The sequence below is a fragment of the Pyxicephalus adspersus genome, chromosome 6, assembly GCF_032062135.1.
Source record: "Pyxicephalus adspersus chromosome 6, UCB_Pads_2.0, whole genome shotgun sequence".
NCBI classification, from domain to species: Eukaryota; Metazoa; Chordata; class Amphibia; order Anura; family Pyxicephalidae; genus Pyxicephalus; species Pyxicephalus adspersus.
In genome coordinates, this window is record NC_092863.1 from 13,727,424 (window position 1) to 13,745,631 (window position 18,208).

Genomic DNA, 18,208 nt, shown 5'->3' on the forward strand with positions numbered 1-18,208 from the left:
ATGATTATTGCTGTTAAAAACTTATTTTCATTGGGATATCTTTTATACCTAAAAAAGGACAACCAAGGAGAAAAGCGAATTTGGTTACATAGAAAAGATAGTTCTGGAACATATGCATAGAATTTATGTCAAAGGGACTGTAAGCTACAGCAAAGGATGAAAAACAGGGTGAAAACAAGTATTTAAAAAAAACAAAAAAAAAACAAAAACATTATTTAGGAATTTTTAAAAAAGAGTGGGCAGAGAGTGGGAGCAGGTAAAGGGTATTATATCAGGGTGTTCATGTAAAACAAACATACATCAGTACAATATACAAATAAAGAACAATAAGGGAGTAAAAAAGGGGGGGAAACCAAGAAAAGTAGTTACAACATACATGAAAACATAAGTCAACATATAGAGCAGGGGTGGGCAAACTTTTTCAGTCAGGGGCCACATAAAAAAATTTGAAAGAGGGGCGGGGCCGATGGGAGAGAGGGCGCGGTTATGCCATCATGACATCAAGTTCAGTGGCATGACCCCGACCACTCTCCCATCGCAGATCAGAGCCTGTGATGGGAGAGTGGGCGGGTTATGTGCAGGGACACAGCCCACCCACCTCCACGAGCTGGGACATGTTCTGCGGCTCTGACCAGTATGCCCTCCCCCCGCGGGGTCCTTCTCCTGACTCTGCTCGGGGTGTCATTGGCCAGAGCCTCGGAACACCCAAAGGGTGAGAGAAACCACCGTATTGGGCCATATTTTGGGCCGTAGTTTGCCCATGCCTGATAAGGAAGAATTATAATAACAAAATTAACAAATATGGGCATCCAAAACGCAAATGAAAGATGCTCCAATGCAGAGTAATTTAAAAGCAACTCCTGCAAGAGAATTGCTTTACAATAAAACACGGGGAAGGGATTGGCAACATTGGCAACATCTTCTAAACATCTGACACTTTGCAGAAGAATTCTCCTATTGTGCGGGATGTTGAACTAGTATAAAAGTATCTTAGGCTATGTACACATGTGCAATAATTGTTAAGGATTCTTTGCAACGACTAATGACTGCACCATGCATGAATGAGCGCTGTACATACTGCACCATTCTGCTCTATGGAGAGGGGAGGGGGGAGAACGAGGGAGCGGCACCGTGCTGCGCTCTCTCCCCTTCACTTCTATTACGATCATTCGTCGTCAATTGTCCGTGGATCCGCCAGGACGGTCGTTCAAATGACAAGCCCTGTACACACGCCAGATTCTCGTCCGATATCACCCCTGAGCCGATTATCGGACGAGAACCATTGCACGTATGCAAGAGTTATAAACAATTTTTTTAAGTCATTCAGTTAGAATTTACATTGCATAAAATCATACTCCTATCACATGATCTTGTACAAATGTAAATGTTATATTTGTGCTGCATCTTGAAGCATCATAAATAAATTGCTCTACATCCCCAACCTGCTCAGATTGCTTCTCTAGCCTGTTTTTGTGGCTTTTAGGATAGAGAGTGGCTGTGATTTTGAAATGTGACTCCAGGGAAGTAAGGCAGCCAAAGACTGTAAAATCTGTGCTAAGGAGGAGCAAGGGAAGGAGGTTGGACTGAGGCTGCTCACACACAAAGGCTCCAGAGACAGGCAGAAACAGAGCTTAGATATGTACAGAACTAACTAGGTGACACAGCTGAGCATTACAAGAGGCAAAGCAGACTGCTAGGAACCCAAATAGAAGGAAGTCAGAGAGAATTATTGGTGGCACCCAGCAAAAGGCATGAAATGCCCAGCTTCTGGAGCACAGTATGTGGAGGGAAGAGGAAGAAGTACCAGGCTGATCCCGAAGTGGTGGTTGAACAAGTTCAATGTACCAAGAGCCATGGGCTGAGAACCTTCAAAAAAATGGGTAAGTCATGGGTATGTTGTGGGTTTTCAATTTATTTGTTGACAGGTCAGCAGAGCGGTAGAAGTGGCCAAGGGGAAAGTCAAACAACCCAACCTAAAAATGCCTTCAAAAGGCACTGATCTAAAGGCATATAGAACTGCGTACTTATAACACACAGGTATACATTGTCATCTGTCCCTAATATATAGGAACATTTAATTGAATCTATATTTAAAGAATGACATCCTGTCGTTCTATATTTATAGACTATTACCAGTTTACAGTCTCTGATCTTTTATAAAAAACTGTTCGAATTTAAATAAAATAGATACAGATATGGGTGAATTATGGTTAACCATGGTGCTTTGACATTTGGCTGAGTATCCTGGAATCACTTCTATAATTGCCATGTGCTTCTAGGATTTATGTTATGTAGCTTCATATAGTAATAACATTGCAAACTGTGAGATTTCTAAATAAATTACAGTAAAACCAGGATGCAAAACATCATTTATTGTTACATTTCATAAAAATGCTTTCATATATTAGTCTGTGCATGAGTAGCCCAAATTCGGTAAAGCTACAGAAAAGTGATTGGATGGGAATGTCCTTGTTATGTAATCTTGTGATTGATGTAAGCATCCCTGACTAAAGAAGCCAGACCAGACTGTTATGTACCTTGATCAATAAGTGAATCATGGAAGATGACCGGGTATATCTGTATTGTGAAATCTCAGAGAATGGATATAGTGTGCCCTAGGGTGCACATTGACATTAGATGACAGTCCGCTGATATGACATTTGATGGCTAGATCAAATAGTGATTTATTATCTATACAGGCTCAGGGGAATGTTGTCCAGGAAAAAAGGGGAAATTTAGAAAACCTCTATCGCATACCTTGGTTCTTATCTCTCCTACTAAGAAAACTAGTTAGAGTGCAACTTTTTATTAGAGACTGATACAGAAGTCATTGTGAGATGCTCATATTTTACATACACATCCAACAGTTCACTAATTATCATTAATATAATCTTGTTATTATATAACACCATCATATTGCGCAGAGCTTCACAAAGCCCATAGTCATATCCCTAACTGTCCCTCAAAGGAGCTCCCTGTATTGTGACCCAACTCTTCAGTAACCCCCCCAAAACAGCCGGGTGATTACTGAAAAGTGCCGGGTGGTGCACCTACCTTAAAGGCTGGGGATAACACTGTACTATGGCCAGTTTTGTGGGAAACCAAATAAACTAACTACATATGTAGTGCCTTGAAGAAACCCACGCAAACACGGGTAGAACATGCAAACTCCATATAGTCCCCTGGCTGCATGGACCAGAGTGCTAATCACTGAGCCACCCCCATGCCTATGAATCTATAGCCAGGGGCAATACAGATAGGCCTGTGTATTTATAGGGGCAATTGGGCATTATTGTGTACCCACTTTTATTAAAACACATCCCTGTATATAAAAAGCATTGCTTAATAGTTGTCCTTGGTATGGGTAATGAACCTCAAGAACCCCTTGATATAGTTGCCCTCATTTCCAGGCCCCCATAATTAATGGAAATGCTTACTAATCCATTGAATATGTTTTCCAATAACTTTAAATATTAAAAACCTACATTCTATAGGATGTGTTACATGCTAAAACTTTGAAATATTGTGGATAATTTTGTACGAGAAGCAGATGTCTATCTGGACCTTGTAGGAGTATCATTTGGGATGAGTACCAGTATTCTTGATGAACTGAGGTCACCAGAGGTACATAGGGAAGATCATTGCACATGCGGTATAGGCAGGATGAAGTATTGTTGAGTTTGGTTGTGTGTTGGCCCAGGCTTAGCAATGGGAAGAGTTAGTTGAGAAGCAGCACCAGACCAGCAGATGGCCCAGGATTAGTAATTGTATTAAATTCAGATTTCATATAGGTCCAGCAGCCAGAAGAATAGCAACCAGCAAGATTGAAGCCAGGTCATTAGCTGGGGGTCTCCATCAAATTTACATCTGTAAGTAAAATTAATCTCCTCCTGTATCACGGTCTGTATTAGTCTGTCATTCCCTATTTAATGTCTGCCAATCCCTATTTAATGTACAGCGCTGCGTAATATGTTGGCGCTATATAAATCCTGTTTAATAATAATAATAAAAGAACGCTCAACAAAGGCCAATCTGGGAGGTTTAACATAAGTGCCTGTGTGTGTCACTTAGATTTAAAAATTCTAATACAATAATTATTTTGTACAACTTGTATTTATTTAATTCAAAATATGACAGACATGAACACTTGCTTTATTTGACCATTACCAAACTTTCTAATCACTGCTTAGCCAGCATTAATGGTACAAGACACATTTCAGTACCCACAAAAAAATCAGATTTACTATTTATTTGGGAATGAAATAAATGGACCATAGAGGAGTCAAAATTGTTAAAGCTGCTAATTTCCCAACTTTCTGAGATGAGGAAGAGAACAATCTTTTAACAAAAACCATTTAGGCAACAAGCATGCCCCTGCCAAGCCCCCAGCTATTTGGCACATGAAAAGTGAATATGCCAATAAATAAGTGAATATTGTTTTAGAAGTTGTATTAAGGGTTTAGTAGTGAATACCAGTTCTGGAGATTAGTGTATTTTTTTATTAGTTTATTTTATAGGAACAACTGAAAAGGAAAGATAGATGTAGAAATTTGGTTCACATATAGTTAAGGAACAGATCCCAGCCTCGGGATTATTTTATGTACAGTACAAAATGAAGCAAGTGTTTTGCTTTCCCCGATGCCCCCTTTTCTGCTGCTTCATTATTTATTTATATAGTGTCAGAATATATTACATAGCGTTATAGGAAAAACAGAAGCATTGCCATTAGTAGCGTAGCATGAGCTAACAAAGGCTGTGGCGGCAGAGGTGGCACACATCATTATTGTAAGTGACAATAACACATTACCTTGTATGTAAGATTACCTTGTAAGTAAATATTTCAGATTGCCAACCTTCATGTAGAGTTGTAACAGATTGGAGTGGTTTTATTTGTTTATTACTGCAATGTATATTTACAATTCACCCAAACTTCTAGCAGATTTGGGTGGCTCTTTGCCTACAGTTTGGCCTGTAATTTGTGCAGAAGACCCCATTGTTAGACCATGTCATTCTTTGAGCTGGGAAAAAACTTGTACATTTATAGAAAGACAAACTCAATGGAATGGTCTGGTGAATATTGAACCCCAAACTCTAATATTGCAACAGCATTCGTTATCTATTGAGTTGTCCTATTCTCTTATTTAATTTCTCCATATCTAGAGAGTATGTATATCCAGAGATATGAAACAATTGAACAACAGGGAATTGCAGTATGTTGACATTTTCCCATTGCTTTGTAAGACATTACTTTTCAGTATTATTTTGTAATCAACTGTGACATAAGTGATATAAGACAATGGAGTTGAATTACTAAAGGGATATAGGTTGTTCACATAACAAAGTGAATTTCACTTAGCTCCTTAAATTATATGAATTTCTGCTGACTTTAAAGCTGGGTACACACGTGCAATAATTGTCGTTGGAAAGGATCTTTCACGATACTTTCCAACGTCAAATGACTGCACGATGCACGAACAAGTACTGTACATACATCACAGTTCTTTTCTATGGATAGGGGAGGGGGAGAACGATGGAGCGGCACCATGCTGTGCGCTCTCCCCCTTCACTTCCATTACGGCGTTTATTGTCCATCGTCCGTGGATCCGCCAGGATGGTCGTTCAGGCGATGAACAATGGGCGCTGTACACGCGCCAGATTCTTGTCCGAGATCGGCCCTGAGCCGATTATCGGATGAGAAGCATTGGACGTGTGTACGTAGCTTTACCATCCAGTCACCAGCAAGGAACAATCATGTTTTTTTAGATTGTTTTCAGTACCTGATTGGGTATTTTTTGTAAAATTTAATATCACCACATTAATTAGTGTAAAGTAAATCTTTGTATTTACCATCATGAGAAAGAGTGCAATCGAAACATATATGAACATTCACACAATGGGCCTGGTTTATTAAAGCCGTCCATGAGAGCTTTAATAAATCAGGCCTAATGTCTATACATAAGGGTGATATACTGTAATGAAAACATAAGGTGAATGTTCAGTCTTTTTTATGCACACTTTTATATGATCCAGAATTCATAGTTGGCTCTATACCTTAAGCTGTGCAGGGCCCGAAGCAGCAAAGCTACCTAAATCCATAACATTTGCATCACCATTCTTCAGAGTTGGCTTGGAGTTCTTCTTTCTAATGGTGTCTTCATTTTGCCCCAAACATCTCTATTGTTGACTGTTTCATAAGTCCACTGCATAGTAGGGTATTCCTGGCAATGTTCTGTAAGTAGTCTTTGAATAATGTTTGCCTAATAAATATGTTTAAAAGTCACCAATTTCCATCAGCTGTACTTACTTTGTACCATGATAGCTGGCCTCCTCCCAGGGTACAGTGGTCATCTCCTGAGCAGACAATGGCCAAAATGGAACAATGTCATGTTAGGAAAGGGGAGTCAACAGTGCAATGTGTGCTTACAATTCACCCAGACTGCTAGCAGAGTACAATGGTTTCTTCTTTATTGCCTGGCCTATAGTTTTGGTGGAAAGTTAGGCTATGTACACACGTGCAATTATTGCCTTTCACGATCCTTTCCAATGACAAACGACTGCACTATGCATGAACGAGTGCTGTACATACAGCACCGTTCTGCTCTATGAAGAGTAAAGGGTGAGAACGATGGAACGGCACCCCTCTGTGCTCTCTCCCCTTCACTTGCATTACGATCCTTCGTCGTCCATCGTCCATTGATCCACCAGGACGGACGCCCTGAGATGATTATTGGACGAGAACCAATGCATGTGTGTATGTAGCCTTAAACCTTAGACCTTATTGCCAGACCAAAACTTTCCACAAATGGCACAAAAGAACTTCAGACAGGTTTCACCAACATATTCTCTTAGGGTTTGTTCCCACTAGTACATTGCATTGATCCATGTATTTCCATACAGAAAATCCTGTGTAGTCTCCGACACCTTTAGATATGTGGTTAGGTGGCCCGGGGTTGCTTTAGCCAAAGGAAACTATTTCTTTGCCCTGAATGGACAAAAAGTCAGAATCTCTTTGAAATGTATTATAAAACATTACAATATTGGGTATGTCATATATTTTGGAATTAAATCCCCCAGGGTGAGTAGTCCTGAAGCCCAACTGAAGTTACAAAAATAATTGAAAGAAAGGAGAATGCAGAGATAAAAATAAAAGATTAGAGACTTAGAACTAGGTGTCTCAATTATACCAACAAACTTCTTAACTAGTACAAATAAAATAACTTTAATAAGTCAACTTCCGTACCAGGACTGTCTGATGTACATACTAGTATATACCTACAGAAAATATTCCCTCCAAATACAAAAACTTTAACTTTGTTCTTATTTACTTCCATTTTTCATATATATATATGAAAGCTAATAATGCTTTGTCACTTATATGTGTAAATGGAATTTTAGGATTTGGAATTTTGGTAGCCTGTGTTTTGTAAAAGATGGGCATCATGAGGATAAATCAATTGTAATAGGTCGCTTGAATCATTTTAGGATTAGAGGACTTCTGAGTACATTTTATTGGATAATTATTTAGGGACAGATAGAATAGGAGCTCACCCACACATGAGACTGTAATTGCGCTAGGTTTGGGAGATTAAGTCCGTGTATAATAAGTGCAAGCCATTCATTCCTGTTGAGACGTGTGCTAGACACAGGAAGCACTATGTCTAATATGGATAAATGTTCTACATTATTGGACTCTCCTTTTTTTAATACTGGTAATTAAAAGGCATCAACAATTTTTGAGTCAGGATTACTGACTTTGCTGGCTGCATGATTGTCCCTGGTCAGGTTTTAAGACCACAAACAGCCTGGTAACAAGAAATTGGTATACAATGGCAGTTTCCATATTTTTCTCAGTTCAGGATTCCAATACATTGTCATGTTGCTTAAGACATGAGTAAACTTTGTGGTCCAGATGATTGGACACTTGTCCTACTTGTCTCTGAGACACAACTGTTCTTGTTGTGGCTCTGCTAAAATTCTGCATGTAGTATTTATCCCTCAGCCTAATCCTCCAGTACAATTATCTAGCACAGGGGTGTCAAACTCAAATACACAAGAGGGTCGAAATTAAAAACTTAGATGGGGCCAAACTTGAAATTTCTTTAAAAAATTGAGGACGATTACTACTTCATCCATAACTAACAAAAAACAAACCCCTCTACACACACTTTAGGGTTGAAAAGACTACTTTCTTTCTATCTATGCAGGCTGTGTGTTGTTCATCCTCTCACATCACAAGTTTGTCTAACACTAAATATTACACTATGCAGTCTCTAATGGATTGAAACAAACACAATGCCCCTGGAAGTCAGGCATCATGTGATCAATGCCTAGGCTGTGTGTCACATTAAGGGTGTACAGGAATAATGTCTATGCATTGCATGTATTGAAAATGATGATGTGAGGTGGTAACGCGGGTGGGCGGGCCAGATGTAGTTCATTTTCGGAATTCTTTGGGGGGCGAAAAAAAGGGCCTTGAGGGCCAGATTTGGCCCACGGGCCAGAGTTTGACACCCCTGATCTAGCACATAGCTGGAAGGATTCCTGTGTTGCAAATGTAGCAACATTTGTTACATTTTAAATGCTTTGTTGGTAATGAAGTCAGAAGCAGCATGCTGGAAGCATCCTTCTAACATTGTATCTAATGTAAGCAGTGACCCACACTGGAAATCACTGTGATATGATTAATACAGAAGGCATAATTAATGCTTGACCATGAAATAAGTTTGTGCAGGCTGCTTGTCTTGTTAAATGTATTCTGGCCAACTGGCTACTGTTCATCCAGCGGATTTTCCTATTGTTCAGCTAATTCAGAGTGGAAGTAAACTCTGTATACTATATATATATATATATATATATATATATATATATATTTATATATATATTTATATTATACTAGGGCTTTCTCGATATTGTGCAAACATTCACTGGATATTTGGGTTATGATATTTTTACTTTCCAAAGTGCCCCCTACAGCGATGTGAAGGCCACAGTTTTCATTGATGCTCTTTTACTGTAATTTTGCAAAGTTTGGAGGTTTTAAGAGTTGGACTATCATGCAAAAATTTGGGGCCCAATGTAATTTTAAAAATAGGGGGCTTACAGTTCACTGCCACCTTTGCAAACATCATCAATAATAAATGAGCAGTGCAGTGGGTAATTACCAAAGGGAAACAAATACTTGTTGTTCCTTAGCCAGCTGGGCCAATATTTTTTAACAAAAATAGTCTCATTATTAATAGTAAATATGGAGTAACAATCAGGAAACTCAACGAGAAGAGATACAAGTCCTGGAAGTTCAGCAGAAAAATGTCTCACGTCCCTGATGAGGCCACATGCTTGAGTTGGCGGTGAGAGAAGTCTACAGAAGAATAGAGAAGGGCTAATTGTGTAATTTCATTTATAGCCCTGACTCATGCATCTGACATGGTACATAAGTAAAATACAGACAGATGCCACATGCAGTGACACACAATGGAAGTATCCGGTATCAATGCATTTGTACAACGTCCCATTGGTTGCCGTTGCATTCAAGTTAAATAAAATAACTAACAAGGCACAATATGCAAAAACTTGTTTAGAAAGGCTGTACCTTTGATGACTTTAAAGTAATCCAACGAAGTCACTTTGCCTAGGTTGAGATGAAGCCAATTAAATTGATTCTAACCCAAAATGAAGTCCAAACAAAGATATTGCTGTTTGCCTGAACTCACAAACAGGTAGGTAGCTTGGGCTGTAAAGCTGCGTACACACTTGCAATTTTTGTCGTTGGAAAGGATCTTTCACGATCCTTTCCAACGACAAGGGGCTGCAAGATGCATGAACGATGCTGTACATACAGCACCGTTCATGCTCTATGGAGAGGGGAGAGCGACGGAGCGGCACCCTGCTGCGCGCTCTCCCCTTCCCTTTCATTACGATCGGCTGTCGTCCATCGTCCGTGGATCCGGCAGGTCGGTCGTCCGGACGATGGACGACACCGACTGTACACACGGAAGATTTTCGCCCGATAATTGGCCGATGCCGATTATCGGGCGATAAAAATCTGCCGTGTGTACGTAGCTTAAGTAATTTTTTATTGGCAGCAATAGAAGAAACATCATAACTAAGGCTAATGGTTATCTTTAGATCCATTTCAAGGTAAATCTTAGCTGACTTTAAAAGTTTAATCAAAAGTCAGTATCAAAGATGTGGCTCTAAATGACTGCCAAGGGTGGACACATATACATATTGCTTTGACTGAATGTCAATGTTAGGCTACCAATGTCTATATATAATCTTAAAGCATGTCGGATTTCTGTTGCTGGAAAGATCTTTTGTGATCATTTCCAGTGACAGGAGAACAAATGAGTGCTGTACACACAGAGCTCTTCTGTTCTATGGGGAAGGGGTGGATGAATGAGTGGCACCCTGCTATGCTCGCTTCCATTGGAAAGTACATTGGTTGTCCCTACTTGGTTGTTTATTGATCCACCAGGGTGATTTGATAAATTAAGTTGGTGTACTGATAAACATAGGGTAGATTTTTACCCTAGACGATCATGACCATTCATCTCGGGTGACAATCATCTAGCCTGTGTGTGTAGTTTAAAACTGAGCAAATTATTCTGTATCATTGTTTCCCAGATCAGCTTTTTTACATAACGTCCAATTAACTAACAAAACTGATATGAGAAAAACAATTTCCTTTATGGTTCAGTTAAAATTAAAGAATCCTTAGATCAATTGTTTTTTTTTTTTTCTTTACTTTCTTACAGCAATTAGTGTAATTTAAGCCCTGTACTGTAATGAACCTGGTAAACATGTGGAAAACAGTCTAGAGATCCACTTATTGGCTGAGACTAAAACAATACTAAAATATATATAATATATATATATTATAGTATATAAATACACCATACAATCCTAATAAATGACATGCCTTTAGATAAACCTGTACACGTGGCTCTGTACAAGCCATACTTCTCATGGTGTATTGGCTTGTTTAACTACCAACCCATTATATTCGCTTTAAAATGGCAAAAGCAGCTTGTATTTAGCAAAGGCAATGAATTGGGTCTAATAAAACCTGAGGGAACAAGTCTAGCACTTAACAGTGAATGAAATGTCTGGTAAATATGTGCTTTTAATGTGTTCTGTGTTCATAACCATTATGAGGGATAAACTACCAGATTCACTTCAAGTGTTAGTCCGTGCAAAGTTATTTTGAGCTCTGAGTACTTGCCAGAGGGTTGAATCACTCACACCTATTATATATCTTTTGGGTGGCCAGTGTTGACTTCAAACCAAACCTTTTACTAAAGACATTCCTTCCAAGGTTCATAGATGGAAAGGAAGAATAGCGTTCAGGGCCAAAACAGGAAAAGAACTGGCTTGTCTTGGTTATCGTTGGTCAACACAATTGGGGAATGTTCCTGCACTCTTCTGATGGTTCCTCTACAAATATATCTTATTATTCTTTCTACTCATTGTCATTCCTGCTAACAATCCCTGGTTATTCTTTCTGCATGCCCCAGTCTCTGCTTCCATACACACCCCTGGTCATTCTTTCAACTCACAAATTCCCAGCCAATATTCCTACATGTGTCATTCATCATGTACACAACCTGGTCATTCTACCTAAACACACCCGTGATCATTCTCCCTGCACATCATTCTTTTCACACGCTCTCCTGGTCATTTGTTTTTTACATACCACGGGCATTTTCCCAACAAACCAAAGTTATTCTTTCTAAACATACTCTGTTATTTCCTACAGCCCTTGACTTAAGCTAGGTACACACTTGCAATAATTATTGTTAGAAAACAAACGACTAACGATTATGCACGATAATTTTAAACGATGGTATTGTGCACAATTCTGTCATGTTGTAACGATACGATCATTTAAATAAAATCCACCAATAGTGAACACACGCTAGATACAATTGTTTGAACGATGCAGGGAGTGACATGTAAAGGAGAAAGTGTACTGCAGAAACAATCCACTAATGATTGTCGCCCAATCAGATCTGCCAGGACGGTCGTTCGTTTCAGGGACATCCTAGTTCGTCGGCGTCATTGTGCACCTTTTTTTAACGATTATCGGGCGATCGGTCGTTAGTCGTTCATTTCCAATGATAATTATTGCAAGTGTGTACGCAGCTTTACTTCTGACCTCTTTTGCAAACTCAAAACTGGCCTGTGGGCAATTGCTCCTTTTTTGACAGTTCCTATGTACTTGCTTCTGATGCTAGCTAATTTTAGCTGCAGGCTGAACATGCAAAATTATTTTTGGTTACTGAATGACAAAATAAACCTGCAAAGTGGCTGAATTTGAAGAACCAGATTGCTAATCTGAAGTTTTCTGTTTTATATGCCCATTCACTGTGTACATGATAAACACATTTAATTACTGTATATACACATGCTGGCTTTGCAATTAGTAGGCTTTTCTGATTTGATTATGGATAATATTGTAGCCATTTATAACCATTGTATCTTGTTAGCCCTATTTTATACAAATGTCTATTTTCGCATAAAATGGAAATTGTTCTTTTTCTTAGCATACAAATCCTTTGAACTCAGCAGGTATAAGTGTTTCAGTGTGTTCTTTATAATGGCTTATTGTATTCCTTAGTTTCTTTTGTGTTATTGGCAGAACAAACCTACTCAGCTTTGTTATATTGTTGTATGGGATAAAATTATTAGCTCTTTTTGCGATTTATATCTCCATTGCAGAGATTTCCCCCATTCCCATCTCACTACTGGCTGTCTTTGGGGAGAATATTGATCAGCCTGGAATATCTGAACTGCTGGATGTGATTTTTCTAACTCCATGAATCAGTGAACATGTCCTGTTTGTAGATAGTCAAGTGTACTGTAAGCATACTGTTAGTTTAAAGAACAACTTTTCCTTTTCCAGCTTCCTGCCCTTATTACCGCACGCTGTAAACAAAAAACAAAGTACTTGAGAATGTTTAATTGGACATTCCACTCTGCAAAGTTCCACTCCCCTAGTTAACTAATGTTTAAGTAACAAAAGGGTAAAAAAAAAAAACAGTTCAGTTCTTTTCCCTTGTAAACTTTTTACAGCAATTGCAATGCACGCAGCAACAAACACCTTTAACTGTTTCCTTGCCAGGTTCAAATATATCCAAAGCCTTTGGTTTTATCTGTACCAAAAGATATGACAATGTTTGGGCCTATACAATTCCTTTTTGGATCCAATTACCATCACAAAGGGGAAGTCACATACTTCCTATACCTGTAGGTTCACAACAGGGCATGGAGACTGAGAAGGAGAACAGATTGGAGAGTATACCTTGCTGCGGGTAAGTATATATCACTGACAATGTCTGAATAAAATGGCGTTTATTAGTCCTGACCATATTACAAAAAGCAATATATAAACAAACATAATGCATTCTCTTTAAACATGTTTTCAGTTACTTTGTACATCAGCTCACCTTGCAATTTGACTGCAGCTTAAAATAGAAATCAGATTTGAGTATTGTAATTGGAAGCAGTTACAGAAAACCACATGCATGAGATCTATTAATAATTATGCTACTGAACCTAATTATAAACACCCCGTGCCTACAAGTATTGCCCAATATACTGTATATTATACCTCACTTTTGCTTTCAAATCTATGTAAATATTTAGGATTTAATGACTATGCAACAAGACACATCTGAATAAAAACCTATTTTATTTTCCTTATTGACTAAAAAGTGTATGTCCAAGCAGAAAAAGAAAACTGTATTTAAGTGCTGTACTTTTAAGTAACCATACGCTATCCTTAATCTTGCCTCTTGATTCTACCAGAAGTCATGATGGGCAACTTTCTCTATGCGGTTGCCATTGCCATAGCTGTAAAATGATCCGCTCACCCATTCCTCCTTACCACATCAGAACCAGTTTTCTGTAGTATTGCAGCTTCAGTATTCACAGTTAGGGCAAAAAAGAAGAATTACAGGCAGAAGTAAAGAACATGTGCAGTACATTTCTGTAAAACATACATTTCTCCTGGTTATAAACCTTAAAACCCGGCAATTACAGAAAATTACACGTTGATGTGCCAGACATGCACAGCAAACATGGGACTGTATAATATTTATACAATAAATAATGGTTCTATAAACTATAAAAAAACCATAAAAAGAGTACTATAAAAAAGTCCACCAAAACTTGGCATTTCTTTTACAACTAATTCTGGATAATTGTACTGTTAGGAGCGCAGGGTCTGCACAGCTGCTATGCCCAATGTAATGGGCTTCCACTCGAAAAGCTGGATTTTGATTTATTTTATATTGTGTGTGAAATTTATAGGTAGGGGACGTATCATACAATAATGGTGATAACACCCAGGGAAAGTTCAAGGTGGTCAGGAGAAGAATTGGGAATTGCCCATTAAAAGTCTAGAGTATCTACATTGTACAGGACAGGGACTGACTCCGACCACCAGGTTCTACTTATACTTAAAATTTTGATTTGGGTCAACTTGGGTCATTAAAGTTTCAGCCTAAATCTTCCTAAATCACGTATGCCACTCTATTGACTTTGTTTGTGTTTTCAGTTCCTTACTTTCTCCAGCTTCTGTGTGGTTTCCCAGGTGGCTTCCATATTCCTTTGTGTTATCGTTCTGTAAACTGTTTGTAACGAATTAGACGCTTTGCGGTCTGAAAGAAATCTCTAGCTAAACACATAGAACTGAGTCACAGCTCTGTTAGTCCAGTAGGAGTGCAGGTAAAGGAGGGGGGTGATAGAATCGGTACAATTTCATGGGCAGCTGTTATGTATTTTCAGTGAGTGAGTCACCTCTGTTATTAAAGCTGAACTCCAGGACAAACATCTAAATACACCTATAAACTACATATACAGGAGCTGTTTACCCGCCAAATGATGTGTAGTACTGTCCATCCTGTCCAGAGATGGATGACACCACTTACAGCGAGGTTCTCGTGTTCACTAGCCTTCTGATTGGACAGTGAGAAACCAGCAGCATAATAATAAAGTCATCTCTCTGCTCATTCTGATTTCTCCTTTATCACAGGTATATAAAAAGGCAAGCATACATCTTTTTTTATAAAAAATAATTTATGTCTTCAGTTCTGGCATATGCCCATACGGGAGGAGTTCTCTTTACAACCCTACTTGTTGAGAAAAAATATTTATGCTGGCAGTGGCAGTTCTGTGACTTCTTGGTATGGAAGCCTTGCTCTAAAAATAATATCTTCTTTTCAGCATTGTCCGATGATGAAGATGTGAAAATCATGCTTAATGGCACCAATCTTTGGAAAATAAAGCCAGGATGGCAACAGCAAAGACTTTACCTTCTTGAGTCTGACGGAATGACCATCTGGTATGAGAGCCGAGCGAAAAGGGCTCGCTCCAAGCAGATCTGTAAGTACCTGTGGCCATGTTTAATCTTTGATGTGTCATGTATCCTGATTGTGGGAACCTCAGGGGAAGTGCAGACAAATCAGAGGTGTGGCCTATCATGATCACCTATGAGATTGTAGCTGTCACTTTATTTGGTGCCAGTTTAAAAATCACAAATAAAATGTGATTGGTTGTTTTGGGTAACAACTCCGCTTTGTTTTCTTTGTCCTCCGGTTTTGATAATAATGTTTTGTATGTTACATTTAGCATTAAGGTCCACCAAGATTGTGCATGAAATTATAGTAAGTGGCTTTATATTCAAAAAAGTTGTTTGGTCTTGAGGTAGTATGATTTAAGATATATACTGATACTTATAGGGTATTAAGCTACTTCTTTCCATCCTGGTTTGACTATGTTTTATACAGTGTATGGGTTTTCCACCGTTGTCTCCTTACCTCAACTTTTCCATTTCTTCTCTTTATTTGTATTCTTTATTCCTAACCTCAATCTCATCTTCCTATTCCTCTGCCCCGTTCCACAGTCTCCATCTTACACATCGAGTCTGTCCGCGAAGGACGTCAGTCAGAAGGGCTACGAAAAAATGGCAGACGTTTCCCAGAGAGTTGCTGTTTTAGTATCTCCTTCGTGGGGAGAAGAAGAAACCTGGACCTGGCTGCCAGTAGTGAACAAGAAGCCCGAAGTTGGGTCCAGGGGATACGAAAACTCATGGAAAGAGCTGAAGCCATGAGCCAGCGGGAGAAGTTAGTCCAATATCCTTAAAAAAATGGAAACAAAATTGAAATTTAGAAGGTATTATTGATGAACCCTGTTTTTAAAATGCTAGTTGTCTGACCGTGACCTTGACTCACTGTTTTTGGAATGGGTAAAGGATTACCTAAAAGGATTCCTATCTTTCCTTATCTTAGGGCTCCTAACTGTACTGGTTGAAAATAAACCCAATTCCATATATATATATATATATATATATATATATATATATATGTAATCAATGTGCTGAATTTACTATTATAACATATAAAATTGCTCCCTAGCCAAGGGTCCCCGGCAAGCATGATATTAAATGAAGCTGTGATCTCTCTGCAGAGAACCAGAACTACCTCTTTTTAAATTCTGAGCTCTCCAATCAGCAGGAAGCATTATCTTTCCTGATTACAGAGTGATAGGTCAGGCTTAGAAGGGGGCGTGTCAAACCTCTGCAATGCAATGCTTCCATAGGAAAAGAAATCCATAAGAAGTCTGCAGAAGACAAGATTTTTTTTATATAATCGTTGCTTCTGTAGAAATAAAACACATTGCTAGTCATGGCATATACAGAAAATACCTCGAGCAATGTGTTCTCCTGTTCATGTGACTGTATATAAATAACAAGGAAAGGCTGTGTTTTTTTAAGCAGAGTTGATCTTTTTATGAACAAAAGGCCCAGTACTTGCCATTGTTCTGAAATTCCAATAGTTTTATGATTGTAGGGTTTCCGCTGTTTTGTTGAAATACAGGATGTAATAACTGAAAAAGGAAGTCGTCATTTATATTACGAGTGCAATCTGGGGCTATAAATAATATATATAATAAAAATTATATCTAGAGCACTCAATATCTGCTCTTCACTGTTTAGCACTAGTTTGATAAAGGTTTCTTTACCGCTGGTAACCTAAAGCTGAACTCCAGGCAAACAGCTAACTACACAGATGAGATACCCATAAGGTATATGAGCTTAACCGGCAAAACATTTTATTACTCTCCAATCATTTCTAAACTTATCACAGCCCTACCACACAACACAAAGCCCTGTCTGGCAGGTCTGGAGTCCTGATTCTTTGTTTAGTGACACAGATTGGCTCCTGGTGCTGTTTTTCCTTTCCTGGTTGAGTTATGCTGTACAATCAATGCAAAAGACTGATACCAGGTCCAATGCAACTACCACTGCTTGTATTTCAAAGCACATTATTATACATTTATAAATACAGGGCTGCTTTTATTTATTTTAAATCTGCCTGGAGTTTAGATTTAAGGTGCAGAATATCTATAAAGAAGGCATTTTCCCTGCAGATATCTAATTCATGTAGAGATCAGTCTGGAAGATATGAACTTCCTTGGACCACATTGGTTTTTGAATACATTTTTCTATTGTTTTCCTAAAGATACATGCAAGTGCAGCAGTATGGGTGGTCCATGTCTGTTAAACTAAACCATCAATGTAAATGGCCAAATCTGATAATAAGTCAGGCTGCCTTCCACCGAGGACACACATCTGCAAGTGTATGGCATCCTTCAAAATGTTACTCTTATTATTTCTGTAATACAACCCAAAAGCAACATTTCTCCATCTCCTAAATAAATGTCTGTTCAGGTTTCCTTGCAATCTATCTGAATTATTTTCCTTGACTGAGTTATATTTGGATCCGAGATTATCTGCATCAGGCGGATAGAGACGGAGATGAGAAGATGAGTTTTCAAGAAGTGAAGGACATGCTGAGAATGATAAACATTGATATGAATGACATCTACGCCTACACACTCTTCAAGGTGACATAAGTGTTTTCATTTTTAAGTTATGGTATATGAGTGTGACATCAGTAGTCTCCAGATATAAATTATGCTGTATGGGTTGGACATTATCACTCTTATATAATATTATATAATTATGGTAATTATATAATATTATGGTAATATATACCATAAAGTTATGGTATATGGGTGGGACCATTCTCCATATACAAGTTATGGTGTAGAGTCGTGACATCAGCAAATATAAATATGGTGTATGAGTGGGAAATGACCATTCTCTTGATGTACATTATGGTACATGGGTGTGACACCACAACTC

General features: G+C 38.5%; 1 protein-coding gene across 1 annotated transcript in view; it reads left to right on the plus strand.

Annotated features, from left to right (window-relative positions):
* Nucleotides 1–1,606: 1,606 nt before the first annotated feature.
* Nucleotides 1,607–18,208, plus strand: part of PLCD3 (phospholipase C delta 3) — a 32,286-nt gene continuing 15,684 nt past the window's right edge. The window contains exons 1-4 of the mRNA XM_072414661.1: nt 1,607–1,880; nt 15,226–15,384; nt 15,905–16,133; nt 17,778–17,907. Of these exons, the coding sequence (XP_072270762.1) occupies nt 1,757–1,880; nt 15,226–15,384; nt 15,905–16,133; nt 17,778–17,907 (642 nt within the window). The 5' untranslated portion in view covers nt 1,607–1,756. The remainder of the gene's footprint in view (nt 1,881–15,225; nt 15,385–15,904; nt 16,134–17,777; nt 17,908–18,208) is intronic.